This window comes from Porites lutea, chromosome 14 (assembly GCF_958299795.1).
Source record: "Porites lutea chromosome 14, jaPorLute2.1, whole genome shotgun sequence".
Lineage (NCBI taxonomy): Eukaryota > Metazoa > Cnidaria > Anthozoa > Scleractinia > Poritidae > Porites > Porites lutea.
The window spans coordinates 10,385,400-10,408,999 of NC_133214.1; the positions used below are offsets into that span (position 1 = coordinate 10,385,400).

Here is a 23,600-nt window from a genome sequence, read left to right on the forward strand (position 1 = left end):
AAAAATGCTTTATTTATTGTTCTCTATTTATGCATTTATTTTTTTTGCTGTGTGGTTGGCTTCAGTATCAAAGTGATCTCTTTTTCGACAGTTGCCACAGGAAGCTTTCAGTCATCTCCTCCAGCTGTTTGAACACAGTGTAGACGTTGGTCTTCGTTTCATTACAACTTACAACAGACTCCAATATGTAACAGCACCAAACCTTAGCATCGTCTCGACTCTGTGCAACATCATCAGTGGCTTCATTGAAATCATCAATAGTCAAGGAGGATTAACCGTCGGCGGAACTCCAAACACAGGCGACGATGGAACGGTGTTGTCGGAGACGACTTCGGCCAAAACCGTCACCTTTGCTGACGATTCTGAGCAGGACGTCCGCAGTCATAGACTGTCATTTATCCAACGTAACCCTTCTCAGCTTTTGAATTTTTTAGGAAAATTGTTTGTTTTTGCCTTCACCTGGTCTTTTGGTGGAAATCTGTGTTCTCGAGAGCACGTGGAAGATGACGAAATGGCTGATCGTCCAACGACAAATGCTCCAGCTGTGTGGCAACTATTTGACAATTTGGTCCGTGAACTTTTCGAAACGGATACCCCGATAGGAGTTAAATTACCCCCTGGGAATGACAGTATCGCCAACTACTATATTGATATGGATACTGGGAACTTTGTCCTGTGGAGCAATTTAGTTCCTACCACTCGAGCATTGATAGCCAAGGCTGTGTCAAACCAGTTTGCCATTTCAGACACAGCTAACACCTTAGATGACCCACCTCCGCTGAAAAACCAAATTGAAATAGACCGCTCTCTTGTGCCAACTATCGACACGGTTCGCTACGCTTTTCTAATTGCGTTGATGGCTCTGAATGGGCAACCTGTATTGCTAACTGGGGAAACTGGTGTTGGTAAAAGCGCTTTGATACAGGACACCTTAATGAGGCTGTCTCAAAAAGGCGGGGCCGGTACTAGCACAGGGACAATTCTTGGTGCCGTTTTTCGAACGGGAGGTAAAAACCTGGTGGACAGCATCATTGATATCACGTCGAGCGACCGTGATGGAGTGAGAGGTGAAGGGTGTCAGTTGGATGTTGTATTTAACTCCATGCATTTCTCAGCTTTTACAAGCTCAGCTAAAGCGCGCAGGTTTATTGAATCCAAGCTGGTAAAAAGAGGAAGAGACGTACTGGGACCGAGACCAGGAAAAAAGGTAAGTGCAGATTGTACCAGATTGAGTGCCATTATGACTTTAGAATTTAAACCTAGTGAATGTCCCCTGAACTGCCAAGCTTTCTTGTTGTTGACCAGTGGGCCAGCAATGCTGTATTAGGGCGCTTTCCGTTTGTCAGAACTGACCGGCCAGACAATTCCCGTCGTAATAAGGATTTCACATTTAATCAATACTATCCTGTCAGATCAGTCAAATCCTTAATAGTATACACAAAGGAGAACGTTTTCCAGCAAAAACTCTTGGGAAAAGCCTATTTCATTTTCAAACTGACTGGTCAGGCAATGGTCCTGCCGGCCAGTTCTGACAAATGGAAAGCGCTTTTAGATTGTTGCGGCAAGTGATTATCTGATTAAGCATGAGGACTTGACTCGTAGTCATAGGTCGGAAGTTAGCCAACACTCTTACAGTTTTGTGGAGATTGTCGTCATTCCAAACTCTGTTTGTGTAGGAAAATACTCGTCAAACCGAAAATTAATAATTGGATTACGTACTGAGCCTGTTGTTTCTTGCAAACGCGCAGTAAATTTTGTTTTGTATAATTATGAAAGGAAAGCATAAATCTAATGGCTTCCGATCGTTCTCATGATGTTTTCGGAGTTTTTCACATCCTGGCAGTTCTGTACGTTTGTGGAACAACTTTTTGCTGCGGTCCGTGCTCTTCAAGATCATAGTTAGTGACCATAATGATCACAGTCTGCGTAGAATTGAGTAACTGAGCAATTGTATAATCAAATCTTAATTACAGGTAGTACTGTTTGTTGACGACCTCAACATGCCCCAACCCGATCCATACCAGTCCCAACCTCCTTTAGAATTGCTCCGTCAGTTCCTTGATTCCAGAGGGTTTTATGACTCAAAAAAGCTTCAGTGGAAGGAGGTCCATGACGTCACTTTATTAGCGGCATGTGCTCCCCCAGGGGGAGGCAGGAGCACAATTAACGATCGGTTGTTGAGGCATTTCAGGTATGTAATAACTTATGATAGATTACGATATCTTCGGCGAGGAAGTTGTAATTTCTTACCCGTTCCGACTAGAAATACACCTCCCATAGCACACAGAATTACCCCATTGTTGAATATTTTTTGAGTTACGGTGATTCAATCTTTGTTATGTTACGACTGTAGGTTCGAACCCAAACATCTTACGTACCAGTCGGGTGCTCTAACCACGGGAGGCTGATCATGAGTCCGGCCATTACTGTTATTCCCTAACATTGCATTGGGAATACCCACTGCCCATAATTTCACACATGATTAACGCGCGCGCAGGTAAAAAGGTGGCGGCTTTTGCCCTAAGGCGAGAGCTCGCAGCGAGGTAAATCTTCCTTTTCTGTTACACGAATACGGTGATCTATCATTTTTCCTCTTTTCTTAAATTGAATAGTAATTTTCTTTCTTTAGTGTGAAAATAGACCAATTCCTGGTGAAGATAAAGAAACGTTCGTCGGAAATGTGTCCAAAGCATGTACTTGTAAATATTGTCATAATGATATTGTAAGGAATTGCTGCGCATTTTTGAAGTGTTACTGCTCACGTAAATTATTTTTGGGACGACGGGTTTTTTAGCACTAAAACAACCAATAAGAAAAGATTCACATAAATTTCACTACAGGTTCAATTTCAGAGGAATTTTGTACCGCGAAATGACTTAAAATATTTTCGTATGTGACGAGCGCGATTCATTTACAGTGTGCTTTGTCTGCCGCATCCTTCTCACAAGTGGCTGCAGCACATCTACACCACGCAGCTTGGCCGCTTCCTGGAGAAAGCTGACTTCACCCCTGAAGTACGAGACGCGTGTCAGGACTTGGTTATCACTGCCATGGGACTTTACTTTAACCTGAGCGCCAATCTACTCCCTACCCCTGCTAAATCTCACTATACCTTTAATCTTCGAGACCTTAACAAGGTAAGTAAACATTTTGTTAGTTCGTGACATGTGGATGAAGTGGAGTATAAGTTAAGAAATTTCATTTCCCACAAGAATGTTTCTTAAAAATATTTGGTAAAGTAAAGTAGAGCAACTTGTTATTTTTTTCTGTAATTTGCATGGTATTTTATTAAAGGTGATAGAAGGCTTGCTCCAAGCCCACCCGTCTGTCATAACTTCACGTGACCACTGCTGCCAGCTACTCGGCCACGAAGCCTCTCGAGTATTACACGATCGACTTACCAACGATGCCGACCGACGATTCTTTTACAAGGTACTTTCTGATCAACTCCACAATGGGTTTAAGTCTCGCTGGAGTGCAGAGGAGCTGGAGAAAACGCCGCTTATATTTGGTGACTTTTTAGAGGGTAGTTCCCCTCACGGATCTGGAGCATATCGCTTTGTGAGGCAGTACGAACAATTGCCACAGATATTAGAGGTTTGTTTCTTTCATCTTTATTTCCTTTTTTAACCCATTCGACCCTGAACCGCCGGTAAACGCCCGTGTGGATCGCCGGTAACGTCACCAGTTTTTACAGTCAACTTTTTATCTTACCTGTGCTGGGGGAAGGGACCTTATCCTAAGAGCTCTTCGTGAATCCGGCGCCGAATTCCTACTTTAAATACACTTGCCTCGCCGACAGGAAGTGTTTCGGGTGCTTCAAAAGGGACTCGCCCGTATGTAGTGCTGTACTTAGTCTCCCTCGCTGCCGTTTTTGTCTCATCACGCAACGTTCCTCCCATGAAGGAGTACATGGACTAAGGACCTAAGACTCCTCATCACATACCAAAATAATTCTCTTTTTGATTAACAAGCATGTTAATCAAAATCTAGCATTTAATCAGAAGTCAGTAAGGGCTTTGTTCCTGCACCCCTTAGTTGCATGACGAGACTAAAACGGCTGCGAGGGAGACTACACTGCACTGTAGACCGCGAGGAGTCGTCCTTGTTTCCTCATTGCCACGCGCTACGACCAAAAAAGTGAGATTACGCAAATTAACGGTAGAAGGGTGGAGAGATTTGGGGCTTCGCTACTTGTCCCTCACGCATGCTCTCTATCTCCGTGACTCAAAAAAAGAGACTGCTCTCAGTCTAACTGTACTGAGTTATGGGATATGTTTAATTGCCAGCCAACCCAAACTCTAGTAGCCCCGTTCTTCTTTAATCATAACTATTCTAGGGAACAAGTAATAAGATTTTGAAATTTCACGAGGTAGCAACCTTCTGCTTTATACCTCCTTTCTTTTTGCTGACAGGAATACTACGACAAAGCTAATTTGTCAGGGGGTAGTGTGGAGCACCGCTTTGTATTCTTTGACATGGCAGTCCAGCACGTGACACGCGCCGCACGCGTCTTTCGTCAGCCTGGAAAGCACCTACACATGGTGGGAGTGGGTGGTACAGGCAAAGCCACGGTTGCCCAACTGGCGGCCTTCATTGAGGACTGCTTCTTTTTTAGACCTTTTGTGTCACGCACTTATAACCTGCTGGAGTTCAGAGAGGATCTTAAGAAAGCTTCTATACGTGCTGGAGTTAAGGGTGACAATACCGTGATTTTCTTGACTGACAATTTGGTTAAGGTAAGTGGGTTCTTATTACATATCTCATGGGTACTAGAGTCACCCACGAAGGTTTACATGATCTTGACTGTTGGAGAGGCTTTGTGCTTCAAGTGGCTGATGTTACAACCTTGAAAGTCCAGTATTATGTTAGCCTGGGACTAGGTCCCTTAGTGGGTAAAAAGGGCGAATAACGGGGCGAGCTCGAAGAAAAAGGTGACCTGAGCGGCGATTGTGGAGGGGCGTTGTTTATCCCGTTATTCGCGTTTCTTCCCACTGAGGGTCGTGATCCCAGGCTAGTTTTAGCTCTGACACATCTCTAACCAAATTTGACCAAAGGCGACGGGAAAATAAAATAACATCAGCAATCACCCATCCAGTTCGTACCGCAGGACTGCCTTTCCTCCCTCTTGTTTGTCACTGCTGTGTTGTCAGTGAGTGCGTTATTGTGAAATATCCTAGAAAGACTGCTAAGGAAGCAGCGGACAAATTGTTCTTAAAACTTTTTCGATGTAACCGTGAGATTTTGAATATAATATCATAGGTGACGAATTACTCCTTAATTTTGGCGCGAAATTTCAGCCTTAATTTGTAATTTCACATGTGAAATTACTAAATTGCCATGGCAACCTGCCGTACGTCTCCGTTTCAAGATGGCAACGAAGTTTTAAAATGTCATGAATGAAGATGTCAGGGAATAAAAAGACGCTTTAGAAAACCTGAACACACAAAAGAGCACATCAAGAAGGATTCTTGATGTGATTTGATGTTCTTGAGGTATGTTGTCCAAAAATTCCGAAAACTTAAGCCAAATTTCAGCTCTAAACGTTTGAGAGAGTGGAGTTCACGATCAATCGATACGATCCAGGATAAACAAGCCAAAAATCCTCGATTGCTTAGGTAATTCGTCACCCATGATATTAATAGGTAATCAAATGGTATACTCGTGAAATTATTCCCTAATTTCACTCGTCACCATTTGATTACACATACTAATAATAATATAATCGCCGGTTGGTTATGAGGAATTAGCCTGGGGATTTTAGCCAACCAGAAACGGCGGTATATTTTGAATGAACTATAGTGACTCTTAGCATCGTCATTCCTTTACTTCCTAAAGGATGAATTTCTTGAAGACATCACCAGTGTCCTAAGTGGCAGTGAAATCTCAGGTCTCTTCGATCACGAAGATCTTGAGCGCATTTCTTTGGATCTAAAACGTGAAGCCATCCATCAAGGCATTCAAGACACAAAAGAAGCAATATTTCGATTTTTTCTTCAACGTGTCAAGCAAAAGCTGCATGTTGTACTTTCCACAACCCCAGCGGGAACAAGTTTTCGTCGACGCTGTCGCCTCTACCCTCCCCTGATAAACTGCTGTACTATCGATTGGTTTGACAAGTGGCCCCTGGATGCGCTGCGGTCTGTGGCCGTTTCTTTCCTTGAGACCTCAGAGCTGGACAAAGAACAAGAATCGAATAGTACTCTGAAAGAAAGTATGTCAAAAGTCTTTGTTGAAGTGTACAGAAGCGTGGAAGAGGAAACACAGAAGTTTTATGACGAGCTACACAGGCGATACTATACCACGCCTACCAGCTACATGGAGTTTGTGCGATTGTATTTGTGCAAGTTGAACCAAAAGCGAGCAGAGTTTAGTTTCACTCGTGGTAGGCTAGGCATAGGATTGCAGAAGCTTTCTGAGTCCAATGCTTTGGTGGGCACTATGCAGACGGAGCTGTTACAACTGGGGCCTAAACTAGAACAGAAGGCCAAAGTATGTAGCAAGTCTGCAGTAACGTAAAGTTTCTTTTGTCTCTGTGTTTGTATTGCTTTCTTGTGCTGTGTTCTTTGAAAAGAAACTTGTTGAAGTTAACACAATCAGCACTATTTAAAAGCCTCTTTGACTATTTACCGAATTTACAATTTGTGGTCTAATTTTTTACCCTTTTTAAAGCTAATATTTTCCAGAGTCTAGGGAGGAATTACGGATCGTTACCAGCTTTCATTGACACTCGTAAAACAGCAAAGCTCTGCCATGTGAAGAGTTAGGGATGGGGGCAGAAGATACATTATTATAAGGTTTCTCGCCGGTTAGACAAAGACATTTGGACTGAGAAAATCGTAAGCTTTCAGTTTATTACGAGTAGAGTTATTCTAAATAACGGCTTGTTTATTGAGGGGGAAATGATAATGCTAGACTTACCAGATCACTAACCAGATTAATTATTTTCTTTGTTTCATCGAATGTTTCATTTTTCTTTCCCTCACGTTTTCTTCGTTGTAAAATCTCCTCGCGAATAGGACACAGAGAAGCTGTTGGAGCAGCTAGCAAGTGACCAGGAAGCGGTAGATCAGGTTCACAGCGTGGTGCAAAAAGAGGAAGAAATCATGAACGAGGAAGCGACGAGGGTGCAGGCCATTGCAGAGGAAGCACAGCGGGACCTGGAGGGAGCCTTACCGCAGCTGGAAGCAGCTATTGTCGCTCTAGATTCCTTAGACAAGTCGGACATTTCCGAAATCCGCGTGTACACCAAGCCTCCCACTATGGTGATGACAGTACTGTCGGCTGTGTGTGTACTGCTGCAACAGAAGCCTGATTGGAATTCTGCTAAACTTCTGTTAGGTGATCCAGGATTCCTGAAGAAGCTTGTTAGCTATGATAAGAACAGTGTCCCGGATAAGGTGCGTGAAAAATTTGCCTATTGCAGTGATTTTGTTACCTCTGCGTCCTCCGTCCCTGACGCATAAAAATCTTCAAAGACGCAAGAAACTAAGGTTCATGGCATGCGTCTCGTAAGACGCAAAGATCGATTGATCCGAGGATGTTTTTGTAGAATATCCTGTTCGTGTGATTTCTGTTGCTGTTCTCCAAAGACGTAAGAAAGTAAGGTTTATAGCATGCGTCCCGTAAGACGCAAAGATCGATCGATCTGAAGATGTTTTTGTAGAATATCCCGTTCGTGTAATTTCTGTTGCTGTTCTTCTGGCTGTTGCTTAACGACGCATAATTCTTTTAGTCGTCGTTGTGTCTTAAAAAAGAATAGCTTTTATCTGTCTGGTCGCATAAAGGCCCGAGCATTTTCAATTTAGGACTTATTTTTTTTAACTGGGGCTCAATGGTTCTGGAGTGGGACTCATGATTTGTTCACAAGATGATTCCCAGGACTCACCGTAACTGTTTGCAACAAAATAACTGGTACTGCTCTTAATCGCAAATAGGAATTTGTGCTACTTTGAAATAAGCGCCGCATAGACAAGTCAGAAAGTGTAGTACATTTCGGAAACGCCGTGATTTTAGGTCTCCAGTTAGAGCCTACCAAAGTCCTTAGGACAGTGTCGCAGTATTCATATTTCCCTGTAATTTCAGGATGTGTCTTTATAAGGCACTCCTTTCTTCTTCAAGAAGACTTGCAGTTCCCCCCTTCCCCACCTTTTAAATGTTGAAACACCGGAAAAATTGGCATACATGGTTCAACTTTTTTATTCAAGAACGCGCCACAAATGTAAATTCTTCCCAAGACTTTTTTCCACAATTGTTGTTAAAAAAGACTTTAGTAATTATTTTCGTATCTTACAAGCTCTTGACTTCAAGTGATTGGTTAATCGCATGAACAAAATGGACTAAGACCTGATGACCGAGTAGGACAAAAACAAAAAAGAATCGGTAGGATGTTTTTGACTTTGCAAGCCGATAATGAAATCCATGATGGTTTAACTTAACGATTTTCACTCAGAGGTTAATCATGTGTGTTCACCTGGCTTGCCCCTGTTTTGTTACCTTGGACATCACATAACTGGATTTCAAGTTAAAACTGCATTGGTGCTGTTACTTGAATTATGGATTGTATCTTGAGTTTAGATGTATTAGAAAATGCTTGATTCGAAGTATGAATTATTCATTATTCAACTTCTTCTTGCTGGTAAATGTAGGTGTTTACTCGTCTTAAGCGGTACACCCAGCACCCGGAATTTAACCCAGAAGCAGTTGGTAAGATCTCAGTAGCTTGTAAGTCCATGTGTCAATGGGTGCTAGCATTGGAGAATTATGCTGAGGTCTACAAGATCGTCCAACCAAAGCAGAGGCGATGTGAAGAAGCACAAGTAGCTTTGACCATTGCTAAAGAAAACTTACAACAAAAGCAGGTGCGCAATCTATCGGTTATAAGTTATAATCAGACGGATTTGATGTTGATAGGCGAAGGAAACAGCTGCCCCAAAAATCCTTGCGAGCACCACAAGCCCGTTCTAGAACTCTTAGGAAATGCCAGTCAATCATAACCGATAACCTTTTTTTTCATTTCCAGTGAAAAATTGTCCCAGAATTTTTGCTAATAACTAATCACGGAATTCACACCACAAAGATAAGCAGCGTTGCGTGTGTCACAACGAATGTACATTACCTTGTAGAGTTACTGCATGTAATGCGGTGAAATTTAACGCAGTGAACAACATAGAGCGCTATCTCGTGCTATCGGTCAGTTTGGTTTCGCAGGCACAGTGCTCCATGTGCTTGTTACCGCGTTCGTGGGCCCCCTTTGGATCTAGCGGTTACCCCTTTTTTTTCCCTACCTCTATTTTTCTCCTCCGATTAGTCAGTGACAAGGTGGGGGGGGGGGGGGGGGGGCGGTAGTGTTAATAGCTGGAAGGCTGTGTCAACAGTGGAAGCCCCTGGAGTTCAGAAAACCAAACCTCAACGTTTCATCGTGTCTCAAAAGTAAGAAACCCCGACTGCTTTAGTAGTGGATTCAAATACATGTTAACAGTTTCGTGGGTAATATTGTTCGTCATAACAAGAGGCAATGTATGAAAGGTCGCACGTATTAGGGTATAGGTGAAAGTTGAGCGAGGTTCAACAGTTTCTTATACTCGCTTCCTCTCATACAGTGTTTATTTCAATTACGCACGCACATAAAGCTAATTATAATTACGCGGCAGTTGAAATCTACCCTTATTATTGACTCACAATGGTGTTTATAGACAAGTCTGCTGAAGATCCAAGAACAGCTTCAACTGCTACAGCAGCAATATGATGACAGTGTAGCACAGTTGGAAGAACTCAAACAGAAGAAGGAGCTGACGATTATCAGACTTGAGAGGGCTTCAGTACTCACAGCATCCCTGGCTGAGGAACAGGTACTTAACAAAGACTTTCCTCGTTAAAACTGAATGATTCTTCCTGCTGTCTCCATAAAACTTTGTTAACATGACCACTTCGTTTCTACTTCAGTCCTTACCTTTGGCTCTTTCTACTGCATCTCATCGCCAGTCACATTTTTACCCCTAAGACGTCTCCAACAATTGTTTTACTCCTTAAGGCTGGAAATGTAAACCAAAACTAAAACCGTCTTTCTTTTTATAGATAGACACTGTTACAGCCATAACGGTCTCCTCTAACTCTCTCTTCATAGAGGAATTGTGGGGTTTTAATAATCAGATGTATCAGAAAAAGAATAGGAGAATAACTTTCCTTTTAGTTGAAATTGATTGTTACGTGTGTTTAGTGACGTCGCTAAAGCAGACCGCCTTAGTCAACTGTCATACGTGTTTCTCTTTCTGTTAATATGAAGATATCGATCGGGAATTTCTGGAATACTCGTTTCTTGCAGATTGATTTTTAAGATCAACTGTTATTATATATTTGCACAGGTTCGGTGGAGAAAATCAGTGAATACCCAAGAAGAACACGCCCAAGGTTTGATAGGCGATACTCTTGTTTCTTCAGCTGCTATCGCGTACCTGGGTGCGTTTACTTCATCTTACAGAAACAGGCTTCTGTCTCACTGGCTGCAGCTATGTATAACAGAAAATATCCCAGTCTCTAAGAACTTTGAACTAACAGGTTTTCTCTCTGAGCCAATTGAAATTCAAAATTGGCTGAACAAAGGCTTGCCGCATGACAGACACTCTATTGAAAACGCAGTTCTTATGAAGCACTGCCGCCGCTGGCCACTTCTGATTGACCCGCAGGAGCAAGCATCTCATTGGATAACACAGACCGAAAGAGACAACGGGCTAAAAATTGTTAAAGCTTCAGATCCAAGTTATATACGGACTTTGGAGAGTGCCATTCCGCTAGGTCAACCAGTACTAGTTGAGGTACCTTATTCATCCAGTTTAGCGTAAGCGTTGAAACATTCAGACTCTTCATCTGAAGCCGTTGCGCCATTATTTGAACTAAGCTGAGCAACAATTGACCGCGAAGTTTTTTTTGAAAACATCCCTTTCTCAAATATAACAAGTCTTTTCTTGTCTCACTTTTATTTGAAAATACAAACTGCAGTCTGGAATACGAATTCGAAATTCGAATTACTAGAATTCGAAATTTTTTCTTTAATAATAATCACAAAATTGTGCTGGGAGAGGAGGTCTCAGGATTGTCTTTTTCACTCGTTTCCTTCCCATTTTTCGAACTACAGGGCTTGTCTTTTCTTCTTTCCACTCAAATATGCCGCGTCCTTTTCTTTCCTTTTTTTAGGATTTGAGTGAAAACCTTGACCCATCCCTCAATCCCATACTGAACAAAAACACAATACAGCGGGGCAATCACACAATCATAATGATCGGTGAAACAGAGATTGAGTACAACAGCAACTTCCGGTTATACATGACCACACCTCTGGCCAACCCTCACTTCCTTCCAGAAGTGTGTATCAAAGTCACGGTCATTAACTTTACTGTCACGATAGATGGACTACAGGACCAATTACTGTCACGCGTGGTTCAGAAGGAGAGACCTCAACTTGAAGAAAGTAGGAGGGAATTGCTGCATGGCTTGGTCACGGATCGCTATAAATTAAGAGAGTTGGAAGATCGCTCATTGTCTTTGCTTCATTCGTCGCGTGGTAATTTTCCTCTCGTACTTTTTAGTAATAAGTACCCTAGTTAAATACAAACATTTGGTATTAGAGAATGTAAACGTGGTAAATAATCATCATCGCTTCTCGTCGGTCAAATTTGTCTTTGTTTGTTAGAGACTGAAGTAGAGTCGTAGAACTCAAAGGACATGTTACACAGCGCTAATCATTTTTGCTCTCATTAAGCCTCTCTTATTTCTTCCCTTTTGTAAAGCTCGACATCTTAGAGTTCTTTAAGTTTAATTCAGTTTTTGTAGCGGCTGTACAGCTGTGCTGCTGCGATAGCAGTAAAACTCCTTTCGAAATTCTTTTTGATCCAGTTTATAGTCCTGACGCTTGACATTCATTGGTTGTGTTTAATATTACTTGTCTATCCATAGTTTTATTTAAATAGCACTGTAAATCTGATGGTACCTAGACATTTTCTGCTCCTTGTATTTTTAGGGGCAAACGTAATGCCGTTTGTCAATATTGTTAACCACAGAACTCTTCACGTTTGGCTATTAGTGCTGAGCTTGTATTCCTAATATTGAGCGGGCTAATTACAAGGGATTTTGTTATTCTATTAATAGGTAATATACTTGATGATGAAGATCTCATAACAACTCTGGATGAGAGCAAGAAAATGGCCGATGTTATTCATACTCGTGTGATGCAATCAGAAGAGACAGAAGAGCATATTAACGTCAGTCGAGAAAGATACCTTCCAGTCGCCACACGCGGAGCAGTTCTCTACTTTGTTATCACGGATTTAGCGTGCGTGGATGTTATGTATCAGTTTTCTTTGCCCTGGTTCACAGACCTGTTTGAGAATTGCATCGAATCAGCTCAAGATCCCACGCAGGCGCAAAGAAGTGAGTCGCCTATTGCGCCTGGAAGCGCGGGAACATTACGACCAATCCGAAAAGATAAGGTGGCGGCCGTGAGTAGGCCTGGATACAAACGGAGGTAATTTGAATTTTTATTTTTCCATAAATTTTCTTGTGCATAGCTTTAATGATTTCTCCGAAGTAACAAAATGCAAACTCGCCGTTCTCGTAAAAAGTTTCCGTCATATTCGCCGCTTCCATTAATTGTTCAAAAAAGAAACATGAAAATCGTTTCTGGAAATGTATATAGTAAAATCCAACTAGTGGTCTATCATTAATGCTGCGTTCTGATTGGTTGAGCTACTACCAGGCTATATGTTATAGCCCTCTAGTAGCGCAAAGCGCCGGATTTTTGGCGGCAGAAAAGGATTAAAGTTTCGCTTTAAGTTGTTTTGTCTCGATATTTTTGACCAACTAGTTGGATTTTACTAAAACAGTTATTCTTCTCGCCCTCATGGCGTCTGAGTCAATATCCCATTCGGCCTTCGGCCTTATGGGCTATTGACTCAGAGCCCATTCGGGCTCGAGGATTAATTGTTAATTATTTCATGGTGAGGTTTTAAAAATTATTTAGTTCACGGGCGATTTATACTAAATTATACTGTTAAAACTATAGATCAGCGTGCTCGTTTAGGAGAGAGCGTCGACTTAGGGTGCTTTCCATTTGTCAGAACTGACCGGCCAGACCATCCCCGTCGTAATGGGAATTTCACTTTTAATCAAAACTATCCAGCCAGATCAGTCAAGTCCTAAACAGTATGCGCGAAGGACATTTGGAATAAAGCTGATTTCATTTGCTTACTGACTGGTCTGGCGGCAATGGTCCGGCCGGCCGGTTCTGACAATAGAAAGCGCCCTTAGTATCTGATGAGTGAACTTTAGCCTTGGAAAAAGAAGATGGTTGGTCAAAGTTATAGAAAAGAATGTCCCATAGAACTGGATATCAATTTAAGCTCGGGAATTAAAACGCAGTTTTTTTTTTCCTATTAAGGCAAACCGTACGTAGACCTAAGGACGCAAACGCCCTGCCAGAGTATCTCCAAGCCTTAGTGGAGCTGCTGACAGAAAGCGTCTACCGTGTAGTTTCTTACGCGTTATTTGCCCGGCACAAGCTGACGTTCTCTTTTATGTTATGTGCGGGCATTATGCGACACGCTATGATGCAATCACATGATGCAACTATTAAGGAGGAAGAGTGGAACTGGTTTCTTAGGGGATCAGCGGTTGCCGCTATTACAGATAGGCTCGAAACCGAGGAAGACTTGGACAGAGGATCTCTATCACCTAGTTCCAAAGCAGGTGGGATTGTAGTCCTTTGTTCCGTAAATAAAACGTTGAGTGGTGTGATAGTTTTCTCCCGTTTTTTCCTCTTGATATAATGTATTAAGTGAATCCTACTTTCCTGTAAGGCGTTTTTTATATATTAAGGTGGCTTGGTTTTTAGGATCAATACCTCCCAAGTTTAAGCATAAACTACGTCGCCATTAACAAAGATTTGAAAACATTACCACCACAGCTGTATTAGATAAAGATGAAAATTTGTTGTTATCAGGGTTACAATAACATGGGAGTTGTCATAGCAGCGAAATGATGCCATTACCTATTTTACTTGCAGCTGTATTTCTCTACACTGGGAACTCTCCTTGCAAAATCGTTCACGAGAACTTTTTCCTGCTAGAAAGAAGGATTTGATTAGTATGTATCGAGGCGCTCTTGTTAGAGGTTTTGTAAACATTTTGGTCTACTTTAACAAACAAGCGAATAATTTTTAAACCGCTCGATAGATTGTTTTAAAAATTTGAGATTCTCGAGATTAACCGTCGTGTTGATATATTGTGAGCCAGTAAAATGAGGGTTACAATTAGCTAATTTTTTTGTCAGGAATTTCTTGTTTACGAGTGAGAGTCTCGCGAGTGTTTTGTCATTTTCATGTTAACAGCAGTAACTAACAATGCATTTGAAATATGCAGAAATGTAAATTGTTGTCCACGAAAATATGAAACTTGGAAACAACACCCCTACAGAGAACGGCCGAACATCAAGATTGTCCAGTCAGTTTTGCCGTATTTCTAACTATAAAAACTTCATCCCAAAGTATCTCAATAACGCTCTTACAGATTTCGCTTAAACTTTACAAACATCGAGGCGGCTATTGAAGAAAGAAGTTCCCTTGAACGAGTTTGGGGAACAGTTCCCGATGCCGAGAAATACGGCTGTAAGTAAAATAGGTAATGGCGTATTAACGTTGCTATGACATCTCCGATGTCATTGTAACACTGATCGTAACAAATTTCATCTTTATCTAATACTGCTGTGGTGGTAATTTTTTCAAATCTTCGTTCATGGCGACGTAGTTTATGCTCAAACTTGGGAGGTATTGACCCTGAAAAACCTTATAGAGCCACCTAAAGTGCAAGGTGGTTGTAAATGCTGTTGCTGTTCGCTCGTGTTGAACTATTTGTAATGGCTGTTGGCTCTGTTATTTTGATCTGGAAGCTTATTATTGTGTTGTGCAGTGTAAGTGTTGTCAGGGCACAGGTCTGTGGACTCAATTCTTGTGTTTGGCCTATTAAAATGAAAACAACTGCTGAACAACAGTTTCTTGTGGTCTGTTGAAGTAATCTTTTAATGGGGTCATTCAATAAAGACAATTTAGCGCTTTTTCCCCTGTGGTTGCAACTGTTTTCTAACTTCAAGTCTGTTTTATGTATCTGTCGAAAAAACGTTATGTCAAGTAAGTCGCTTAAAGAACTTAAAACTTAAAAAGTATAAATTGTGTTACACAGCAATGCCCTATTCTTACAGAAACCACCTCTATAAGAAAAAGCAAGGAAGACATGTTTACTTGGGCGTTATGTTTTCCCACTTGAAGGACTAGCTTTTTGACCTGTTTGAGGTGGTCGCTACAAAGAATGACTTCGGTAAATTGTAAATGAATGATGTTAATTTTTGTGTTTTCGACAGCTTCTCACACGAAAGCTGGAGGGAGTATGGGCCAGTTTATGTCCAAAATGAACAAGTCTCCTACAAAGTGGATCAACGAGTCTACGTGGAAGGAATGTTTTCAGCTTTCATCTTCCATTTCTGCGTTTGCTGGCCTGTGCAGTAACATCACTGTCAATAGTGCATTTTGGAGCAAGTTCTCAGCTAGTGAAAATCCATTCAAGTTTCTTGAGAATTCGTCTGTTGTCACGGAAGGTATGATGCCTTATCAGTTAAACGTGTATCTGCCACACTGTATAAAGTAGTGTCAAGCAATGGTGTTCTTCATATCAGAAATCTCCTTTGACAGTTTCACTTTTTAATATTTCATTGTTTTTCTTGCTTCATACTTCATGCTAAACTTTCCTTCCACGTTGTTACTTTGTCCTTTTTTAGATAATTTGATGCTCATATCCTTAACTTAGGACGATGCATACTGCTTGCTGAAACAAGACAGTTAGCTGAGGCTATAATACTGCGTGTTTTTAGTTTCACAATAACGGGCAAGATACTCTCTAGAATTGAAGGAGAGTGAACCACAATAGGATACAAGATAGAAGATTTTCATTTGGTAATAGAATTAAGGGTGGACAATTAACAGCGAATGGAAATAATAAAATTTGTGGAAACTGTTACGTATCAAACAGTTGATTTATTTCTTGAAAAAGGGGAGTATGTACTGTATGTACCCCTCTACTGGCCAGAGAAGTCACTTAGCTTTTTAGTTTTCCAGATACCTAGAGTGTTCATCCACGTATTCGTTGAACTTAAAGACTTCTATTTTATTATTTTTCAAAAGGTAAAGATAGTCATCGTGCTTCACATCTTGGTTGGGATGCGTCTGCGCTCACCAGGTTCCAGCGGTTGGTAGTGGTTAAAGTTCTTCGTCCAGAGTGCCTGCTAGAGTCCGTCAGGTTGTTTGTTGAAGAACAGATGGGTTCTAAATTCATCACTAGCGTAGGCTTTGACTTGCAGGAGATCTACGAAGAGTCCAGTAACCGAAAACCACTCATCTTTATTCTTTCTCCTGGTAAGCCTGTTATCCTGTGATTCGGTCGAATCCGCGTGAAAAACGTCACTGACGGTACCACTTAGTAAAGGTGGCTTTTGCCACGTCTGAATTTTTTCCTTTGAGCCGCTGCACTCAATAAAAGGGCCTGTGACTGGCCTTAACGTTTGATCAGAGAACTGCTATCTGGCATCGTAGCGGACGCGGTGGCCAGATGTAATTCAAGATCGAACACAGCTGCTTAACGGTTTCAGCGCCATTAAAATGGCTGAATCTTCACACATGAGGGCAGCTTTACATCAACGTTTCCTAAAAGAAATAATATATATTCAACTTTTTGCAGGTTCTGATCCAACATCACAGCTTATGCGTTTTGCAAAAGAAACGCGAGGGACTGCGTTGCATTTAGACATGATTTCACTTGGAAGAGGACAGGGACCGAGAGCAGAAGAAGCCATTACTAAGGCTTACCAACAGAAAGGAAAATGGGTCTTTTTACAGAACTGCCATCATGCAGCATCGTTTATGCCACGTTTGCAGATAATTGTTAGAAGGTAAGGCCTTCGTGCCCCGTTAGGCTCTAAGGCCTGTTTCAAACGTCGTGCTACAGCCGTGCCAAGCTGGCTAGACTTTATCTCGACTGTAGCACGACTCTAGCACGACTTGGTTTGAGACGTCGAATTTAATACAGTCGAAGAGAATGGCTGTTGCCGAAAACAAAACACAAAAAAAATAGAAACGGTTTAGCAAACTTTTAAATATATTCTAATGTATTTATAATTTATGAATTGAGTTCGGCACGGCGGTAGCACGATGTTTGAAACCAAGTCGAGCTACTGCCTTGTAGCACGGCAAGGCTTGCCGTGCTACACGGCAGTGGCACGACTTGGTTTCAAACATCGCGCTACTGCCGTGCTAAAGTCGAATTTAATTCGAGCAATTGAGTTCGGCACGGCAGCAGCACGACGTTTGAAACGGGCCTAAGTGATTGTATCACATCAACTTTAAGACTCGGTATATTAATTACTATGAATTTGCGGCGCAAAGAATTCAAGTTGATGACGAATTACATTTTATATGGGTACATGTACCAAGTAAAAAGTACTATTTCGAGAAGACGACAAGTTAGAAACCACGAACTTCCCTACAGTTTGAGACAGTATTTTTTACTTTCTTAAAGTTTTTATTTAGTCTAAAGTGTCAGTCGCCCCGGGGGGGCACTTGGGCATTTTTTGGGTGGGTAAGTGCCGCCCGGGACTCCAAATTGGCACCCCGTTCTAGAAAAAATTTCCCCTAAAATTGATACCCCGTTCGAGAAATAGGCCAATTTTTTATACTCCGTTCTAGAATTCGCCCTAGAACTAACACCCCGTTCTAGAAATGGGCCAATTTTTTATACTCCGTTCTAGGGTGCAACAAGAGTACAACGGTTGGCTTGTTAACGCACTGAACCGTATTTTGAAAAGCAATCTGTCCTTGAATGCTTTCAAATGGCTGCTTACAAAAGTGGAGAGTTTTCGTGCGTTCGAAGTATTATACCCCGTTCTAGAAACCGCGTCTGAAATGGATACCCCGTTCTAAACCAGGAGCTTCAAAATGACGACCCCTTTGGGCGGTACATACCCGTATAGGTAATGTATGGGAGTAGCCCCCCCCCCCCCCCCCCCCCGGGCAGTCGCCTTCTCACAGAGGTCTTTAAAATCTCTCTTTTTTATGAGATTAATGGCGGGAAGACACCTGGTGTTTCGAACTAATTCAGTTTTATTCAAAGGTACGTGGGTACGTTCATGAGACATGAGTCAACTGACTAACGTAACAGGACGGCAGTGGAAAGAAAACGGCCAACTTCGTGTGACATTAATTTTGTTTGAAAAAAAAAATCCGCCAAACTTCACCTTCCTTTAAACAGATCTTTTTGCAAAAGACCAGAACATAGTAATGTTAAGTGGAGATCACGACAAAACACACAAGTTATGGCACTGTCACGTCTGTCACCCACAGATGTTTTGCCATCCTCTTTCCTCCACCCTTCTATTGTGCAAACTCACTATTGTGACGGTTCACGTAACACCCTTTTCTCCCGAAATCACGAAGAACGCTCCTCTTTGTGCGAGTCTACAGGTAACATTTTCGTTTTCTTAGAATGTCAACACCATGTCTCTGAACCTTTTTTTGCACCAAGCGTAAAGCACTTGTCAAAATCTGGCGCTGTCCTCTGGTCATGTATCTTCAGAGCGTCTGCCATTGAGTATCGTATTTTGAAGAGTGGATACAGATAATAATGTACTTGTTAGTTGTACAAGAGCCTATATTCACCACGTTTATCAAGCCCGACGCCAAGAGAGGTAGGGGTCGGGTCCAGCTCCCTTACCCAGTGTGGAAAATTCTCCTTCGGTTACTTTACCTAATACACCTAACAGTCAAAAGTTATGACGTTGATCCGTGTTCTTGTAGTCAAGTCACTAGTTAAGTCAAAAGGAGTTTTAAAATTATATTTTACAATAACCTGCGCAGATAAATCCTCGTCATATTCCACGAGACATAAATAAAATATTTATCTTTTAGGTTATCCCATCCAGAAACGATAGTTGATCCAAACTTTCGCATGTGGTTAAGTTCGAAACCCGATCCTGCATTTCCAGTCTCCATCCTGCAGGCAGGACTCAAGGTGAAATAACACTGTTTTGTGTTTTGGTTTTGCTTTGTTTTGATTCTGAATATTTAATTAACCAGGACTGTTTACTATCGTTACAGATGACCGTGGAGCCTCCCCCAGGTATTAAAGCCAACCTGTTGCGCTCCCTTGGGGGAGTAGGTGGGGTGGTGACCGATGCTGTCTGGGAAGACTCGGGGCCTGGGCCTGCTTGGAAGAGATTGTTGTTTGGTCTGTGTTTCTTTAATGCTGTCGTGCATGAAAGAAAGAAGTTTGGAGCCTTAGGATGGAATATCCCGTATGAGTTCACAGCATCTGATTTAGAGGTATGCATCCAACCTCTCATCCAGCCCCTCCGTTCATTTTTTGTTTGTTTGTTCGTTTGTTGTTGTTGTTGTTGTTGTTTTGCGTTTGCATAAGTTTTGAATTCATACTGCAAAAATAGCACAATATAATACCTTGCGGTCGATCAGTTTTTAGTGCTTCCCGTGAGACTGCGTTGTAGTGAATTCTGAGCAGTGTTTTAATCGATTTTGTTTTTTTTTTCCTCGTAAGACAATTAACATTTATTTCTCGTCTGTTCTCCCTTGTAAGTTATACTCTTTTGACAGGCTGAATTTTTTATTATTTTTTGAACTAAAGGTCTCCATTCTGATGCTTCACATGCTACTAACCGAACATCATGAAGTTCCTTGGAAAGCCATCAAATACCTGACAGGTGACATCGCTTATGGAGGCCGTGTAACAGATAACTGGGACCAGCGATGTCTTCAGAGTATCCTGGGAAAATTCTATTCCTCACAAGCGCTGCAGGAAAGTTATGGCTACACAGAGGACTATGTAAGAGTTGCTTGTCTGTAACATGCTTATGATTTAATAAACCGTAGCCTCTATTTAGTCACCGTAGCTTCTTATAATCTCCCAGTCTAAAAGCACTGAAAAGGATAAGTCCCTAGGGAAATAAATGGAGAAACTACAGCAATCCTCAAGCCTGGTTTCCATAAAATCGTCTCGAACGCTCCCATCAGTCGGAGAATTGCGACAATCGGAACGATTCGAAGGATTAAATGAAAATGTGTCTATCTCTACAAAAAAAATACTTCCGTTTTATCCTGGCGATTGCGATCGCCCCAGTCCTGCGGCGGATCCAATTAGAGGTGTTTCCTTATGACAGTGACGAAGCTATGAACACATTTTTAGGCGAAACAGAGGTCGAGACGATCGGGACGATTATATGGAAGTGACCAAGCGTAAAGAAATATGAGATTGCGGTATATTAACGTTTTGAAAATCGTTTGATGTCTTTATTACTTTATTATTATTACGGCAGTGTTTCCAGCATACTGTATGATACCGGTGTTCAGATAAAGCGACAACAACTCAACATCAGCAATAACTCTAGATAAACCCAAAGTCGGTTAACCGTACTAAAACTTCTTATTTAGCTCAGTTTGCGGAAAGGCATGTAAATCTACCCCACATATTTTTAAGTTTTGAACGTTTGATGCAGGGCAAAACGTTTGTTAAAGAGCTTCAAGGAGCAATATAATATTTTAGTCTTCCATCTTTAAAAATTGACAGGTATACCGTCCTCCACCCGCTGAGATCTCGTTGTCAGTTTGTTGTGAATACGTGGAGAGCTTACCTGCTGTAGATTCACCTGAACTGTTTGGTATGGATCATAATGCGGACACAGCATTTCTGTCCAACCAGGGTAGATCGCTGATTAGTGATTTGTTAGCAGCCCAGCCGCGACTTACAGCAGCCGCTCTCGGGTATGAACTGTATAGCTTTAAAATATTCTCTCTTTTATTTTCATTTATTTATAACAAATTTTTAATATTCTCTGCTCGCAAATACCTGAGTTAATCGAGGCGGGCAGAGGAAATCATGAGGTACACATTAACTAGGAAGAAAAAGAGAAAGAAAGAATAAGAAAAGAAAAATTGAAAAGAACTACATGTATAAACGATACAATGTAAGTTTTTACAAGACAAGATTACGAAATTATGAATGCCCCTGATCACTCGGTTAATTTTTGCCCATTCTAACGCGGCGAAAACGCTATCGAGCAACCAGATGAGAGAAATATACCTCACACTCCGCTTTGAAGAAAAATCGGAGGCGTGTTTTGTTTGGCTTGGCTTCGCGAACGAAGATCAGGAAGCTTGTTGTCCACGCCGACTGCAGGCCCATTCGTGGCTGAGGAGGCCGATGCGAGACAGGCAGGTCCTCGTGCAGTGCGGGCACATGTAGGTCAGGTCTGGGTTTTCGGTGGTGGAAGCAGCTTGAGCTTTCCTCCTCTGTCGTTTGTCTTTGAGGGAGTCTCTCCGGTTCTCTTCAAACAGTGAAGCAGCCTTGTGGACTGTGTGGCGCCAGGCGTCTCTATCAACGGCAATGTCAGACCACTGCTGGCAGTCTATGTGACACACATTGAGAGACTTCTTGAGGCAATCTTGGTAGCGTTTCTTAGGTGCCCCTCTGTCACGATGGCGAGTGGAGAGTTCGCCATACAAGACCACCTTAGGCACCTTCTGTGTGGGCAACCAGGGCAGCATCATCTGCGAAGAGAAGGTCCCGGATAAGCCTCTCATGGGTCTTGGTGTGAGCTTCAAAGCGCCGTATATTGAATAGGCTGCCGTCCAGGCGGTACCTGACATACACGCCATCCTCATCCTCAAGGTCTTCATTTACCTGCTTTATCATCATGCTGAAGAAGATGCTGAAAAGAGTCGGTGCCAGGACGAAACCCTGCTTTACGCCATTAGAGTTGGGGAAGGACTCCGACAGGTCGCCTTCTAGTCTGATCTGGCCGCGTTGGCCTTCATGCAGCTGGATCACCATGTTCAGAAACTTTCAAGGGTAGCCGAGGCGCTGGAGGATCTGCCATAGTCCTTTCCTGGTCACTGTGTCGAAGGCTTTTATCAGGTCGGCAAAAGTTGCATAGAAACCCGTGTTTTGCTCACGGCACTTCTCCTGCAGTTGACAGAGGGCAAACACCATGTCCGTTGTGCTTCTGTTAGCTTTGAAACCCCACTGACTTTCTGGGAGGTGTTCTTCGGCGATGGCTGGAACAAGCCTGTTGAGTAAAAGTCTAGCGAGAACTTTACCGGCGATGGAGATAAGGGTGAAATAGAAGTCGTACCTCACAGGTAAACAGACCGCCACTAATCTTTCATAACTCACAGCGGTTAAGGTCATGAAAGAAACTCCGAGGAAACGTAAAGGGCTGTGCTGCAGGTGATTCTAACGAAACAGGGAACCACTCGATGCTTGTTTTCCATGAGCATGTAAGTGATATACCCAGGCTGGTAAGTTTAAGCAACAAGAACATCAGACAGGGCCAAACAGCCAATCAGTAGATTTGAAGGAGTACTAAGTGGAGAGAAGCTAAATACAGCAGTGACAACTAAAGCTTTGATGATAACAGCAACTGGAGCGGTGATAATGTTGAAAATAGCTGTTATTAAGTTCATGGTAAAACGTTGTCAGGCTTGGTGAAAAGTACGATCGCCGAGATGGAAACACGTCTGAAGATTGATCGAACCACATGGTATTCATTGTTTGCTTTCGGCACTTGTTTTTGACTCTTCTTGGAAATACTTCTTGCCTCAATTATGAAGCCCTTATAACGAAAAGTAACAACAAAATCGAATTTGATTTTCAGTCGGTGTTAGAAAAACAAACCTGCGTTTTTTATATTGTGGTATAAGATTGTGAAAAGGGCCTTCTTTAAACAGCACTCGAAGGCTATAAACTGTGGCACTTCCCTATTAGCGGGAATAATTATATCAAAGTTTATTTGTCATTAGAGAATAACTAAGATAGTACGCGCGTTCTGATTGGTTAACAACCTATGGTTAATTGCGTCGGTAAACTCATTGAAAACTTAAAGTTATTTTATAAAAGCAATAGACCACACTTTATATGGGTTTACCGGCGTGTAAGAGAGAATACTCGAGCTTTTTTACAGGTTAACGCACTCAGCGAGTGAATTATCAGGATTTACCTGCACGAGTTCACTAAAACATTGTGGTAATTTGTAATAAGCTGAGCTGTCTTAAATTGAGATGACCATTGTGCTTCGTCATCAAGTGCTGTTAGGGGAAACGGCAAATTCGTTTGCTCTTTTGGTTGTCTTTAGCAAAGCGATTAGAACATGCTCTGTGATGTGCTTATAACCATAGCTCAATTTTCTGGCGCCTCAACTTAGGATATAAATGTCCGTCTACGCAGTGTCAAAATACCTGAATATTCCAAAATCGTGTTAGACGACGCCAAAAAAATATTCTTTTGCCAGTTTCTTGGTGCTGATGATTATAACTCAATTTAAAAGGGGGAACCTACGCATTTAAAAACAAATTCATAGTGAAAAAGGGTAATGGACCGGCAGCGCATCTGCAACGAGGTAACTGGACGGTGCAAACATAGATGACAGACGTCACGCTCGATGAGCGCAAGTCACTCGCAAATCGAGTGAAATTTGTTTGCTTAGTTTAGTAGTTTTTAATTTAG

The 23,600-nt window shown here is 41.9% G+C and overlaps 1 protein-coding gene and 1 pseudogene across 1 annotated transcript in view; one reads left to right on the forward strand and one right to left on the reverse strand.

The window, feature by feature from the left end:
- Positions 1-23,600, forward strand: part of LOC140925127 (dynein axonemal heavy chain 6-like) — a 101,306-nt gene that overhangs the window by 68,361 nt on the left and 9,345 nt on the right. Inside the window, exons 39-58 of the mRNA XM_073375083.1 lie at positions 92-1,207; positions 1,974-2,191; positions 2,918-3,137; positions 3,295-3,597; positions 4,416-4,739; positions 5,839-6,492; positions 7,020-7,400; positions 8,649-8,861; positions 9,696-9,851; positions 10,365-10,814; positions 11,194-11,560; positions 12,145-12,520; positions 13,433-13,740; positions 15,406-15,639; positions 16,223-16,453; positions 16,776-16,986; positions 18,998-19,100; positions 19,187-19,411; positions 19,728-19,925; positions 20,667-20,860. Of these exons, the coding sequence (XP_073231184.1) occupies positions 92-1,207; positions 1,974-2,191; positions 2,918-3,137; positions 3,295-3,597; positions 4,416-4,739; positions 5,839-6,492; positions 7,020-7,400; positions 8,649-8,861; positions 9,696-9,851; positions 10,365-10,814; positions 11,194-11,560; positions 12,145-12,520; positions 13,433-13,740; positions 15,406-15,639; positions 16,223-16,453; positions 16,776-16,986; positions 18,998-19,100; positions 19,187-19,411; positions 19,728-19,925; positions 20,667-20,860 (6,482 nt within the window). The remainder of the gene's footprint in view (positions 1-91; positions 1,208-1,973; positions 2,192-2,917; positions 3,138-3,294; positions 3,598-4,415; positions 4,740-5,838; positions 6,493-7,019; positions 7,401-8,648; positions 8,862-9,695; positions 9,852-10,364; positions 10,815-11,193; positions 11,561-12,144; positions 12,521-13,432; positions 13,741-15,405; positions 15,640-16,222; positions 16,454-16,775; positions 16,987-18,997; positions 19,101-19,186; positions 19,412-19,727; positions 19,926-20,666; positions 20,861-23,600) is intronic.
- LOC140924936 (D(2) dopamine receptor-like) lies at positions 20,951-22,567 on the reverse strand (annotated as a pseudogene).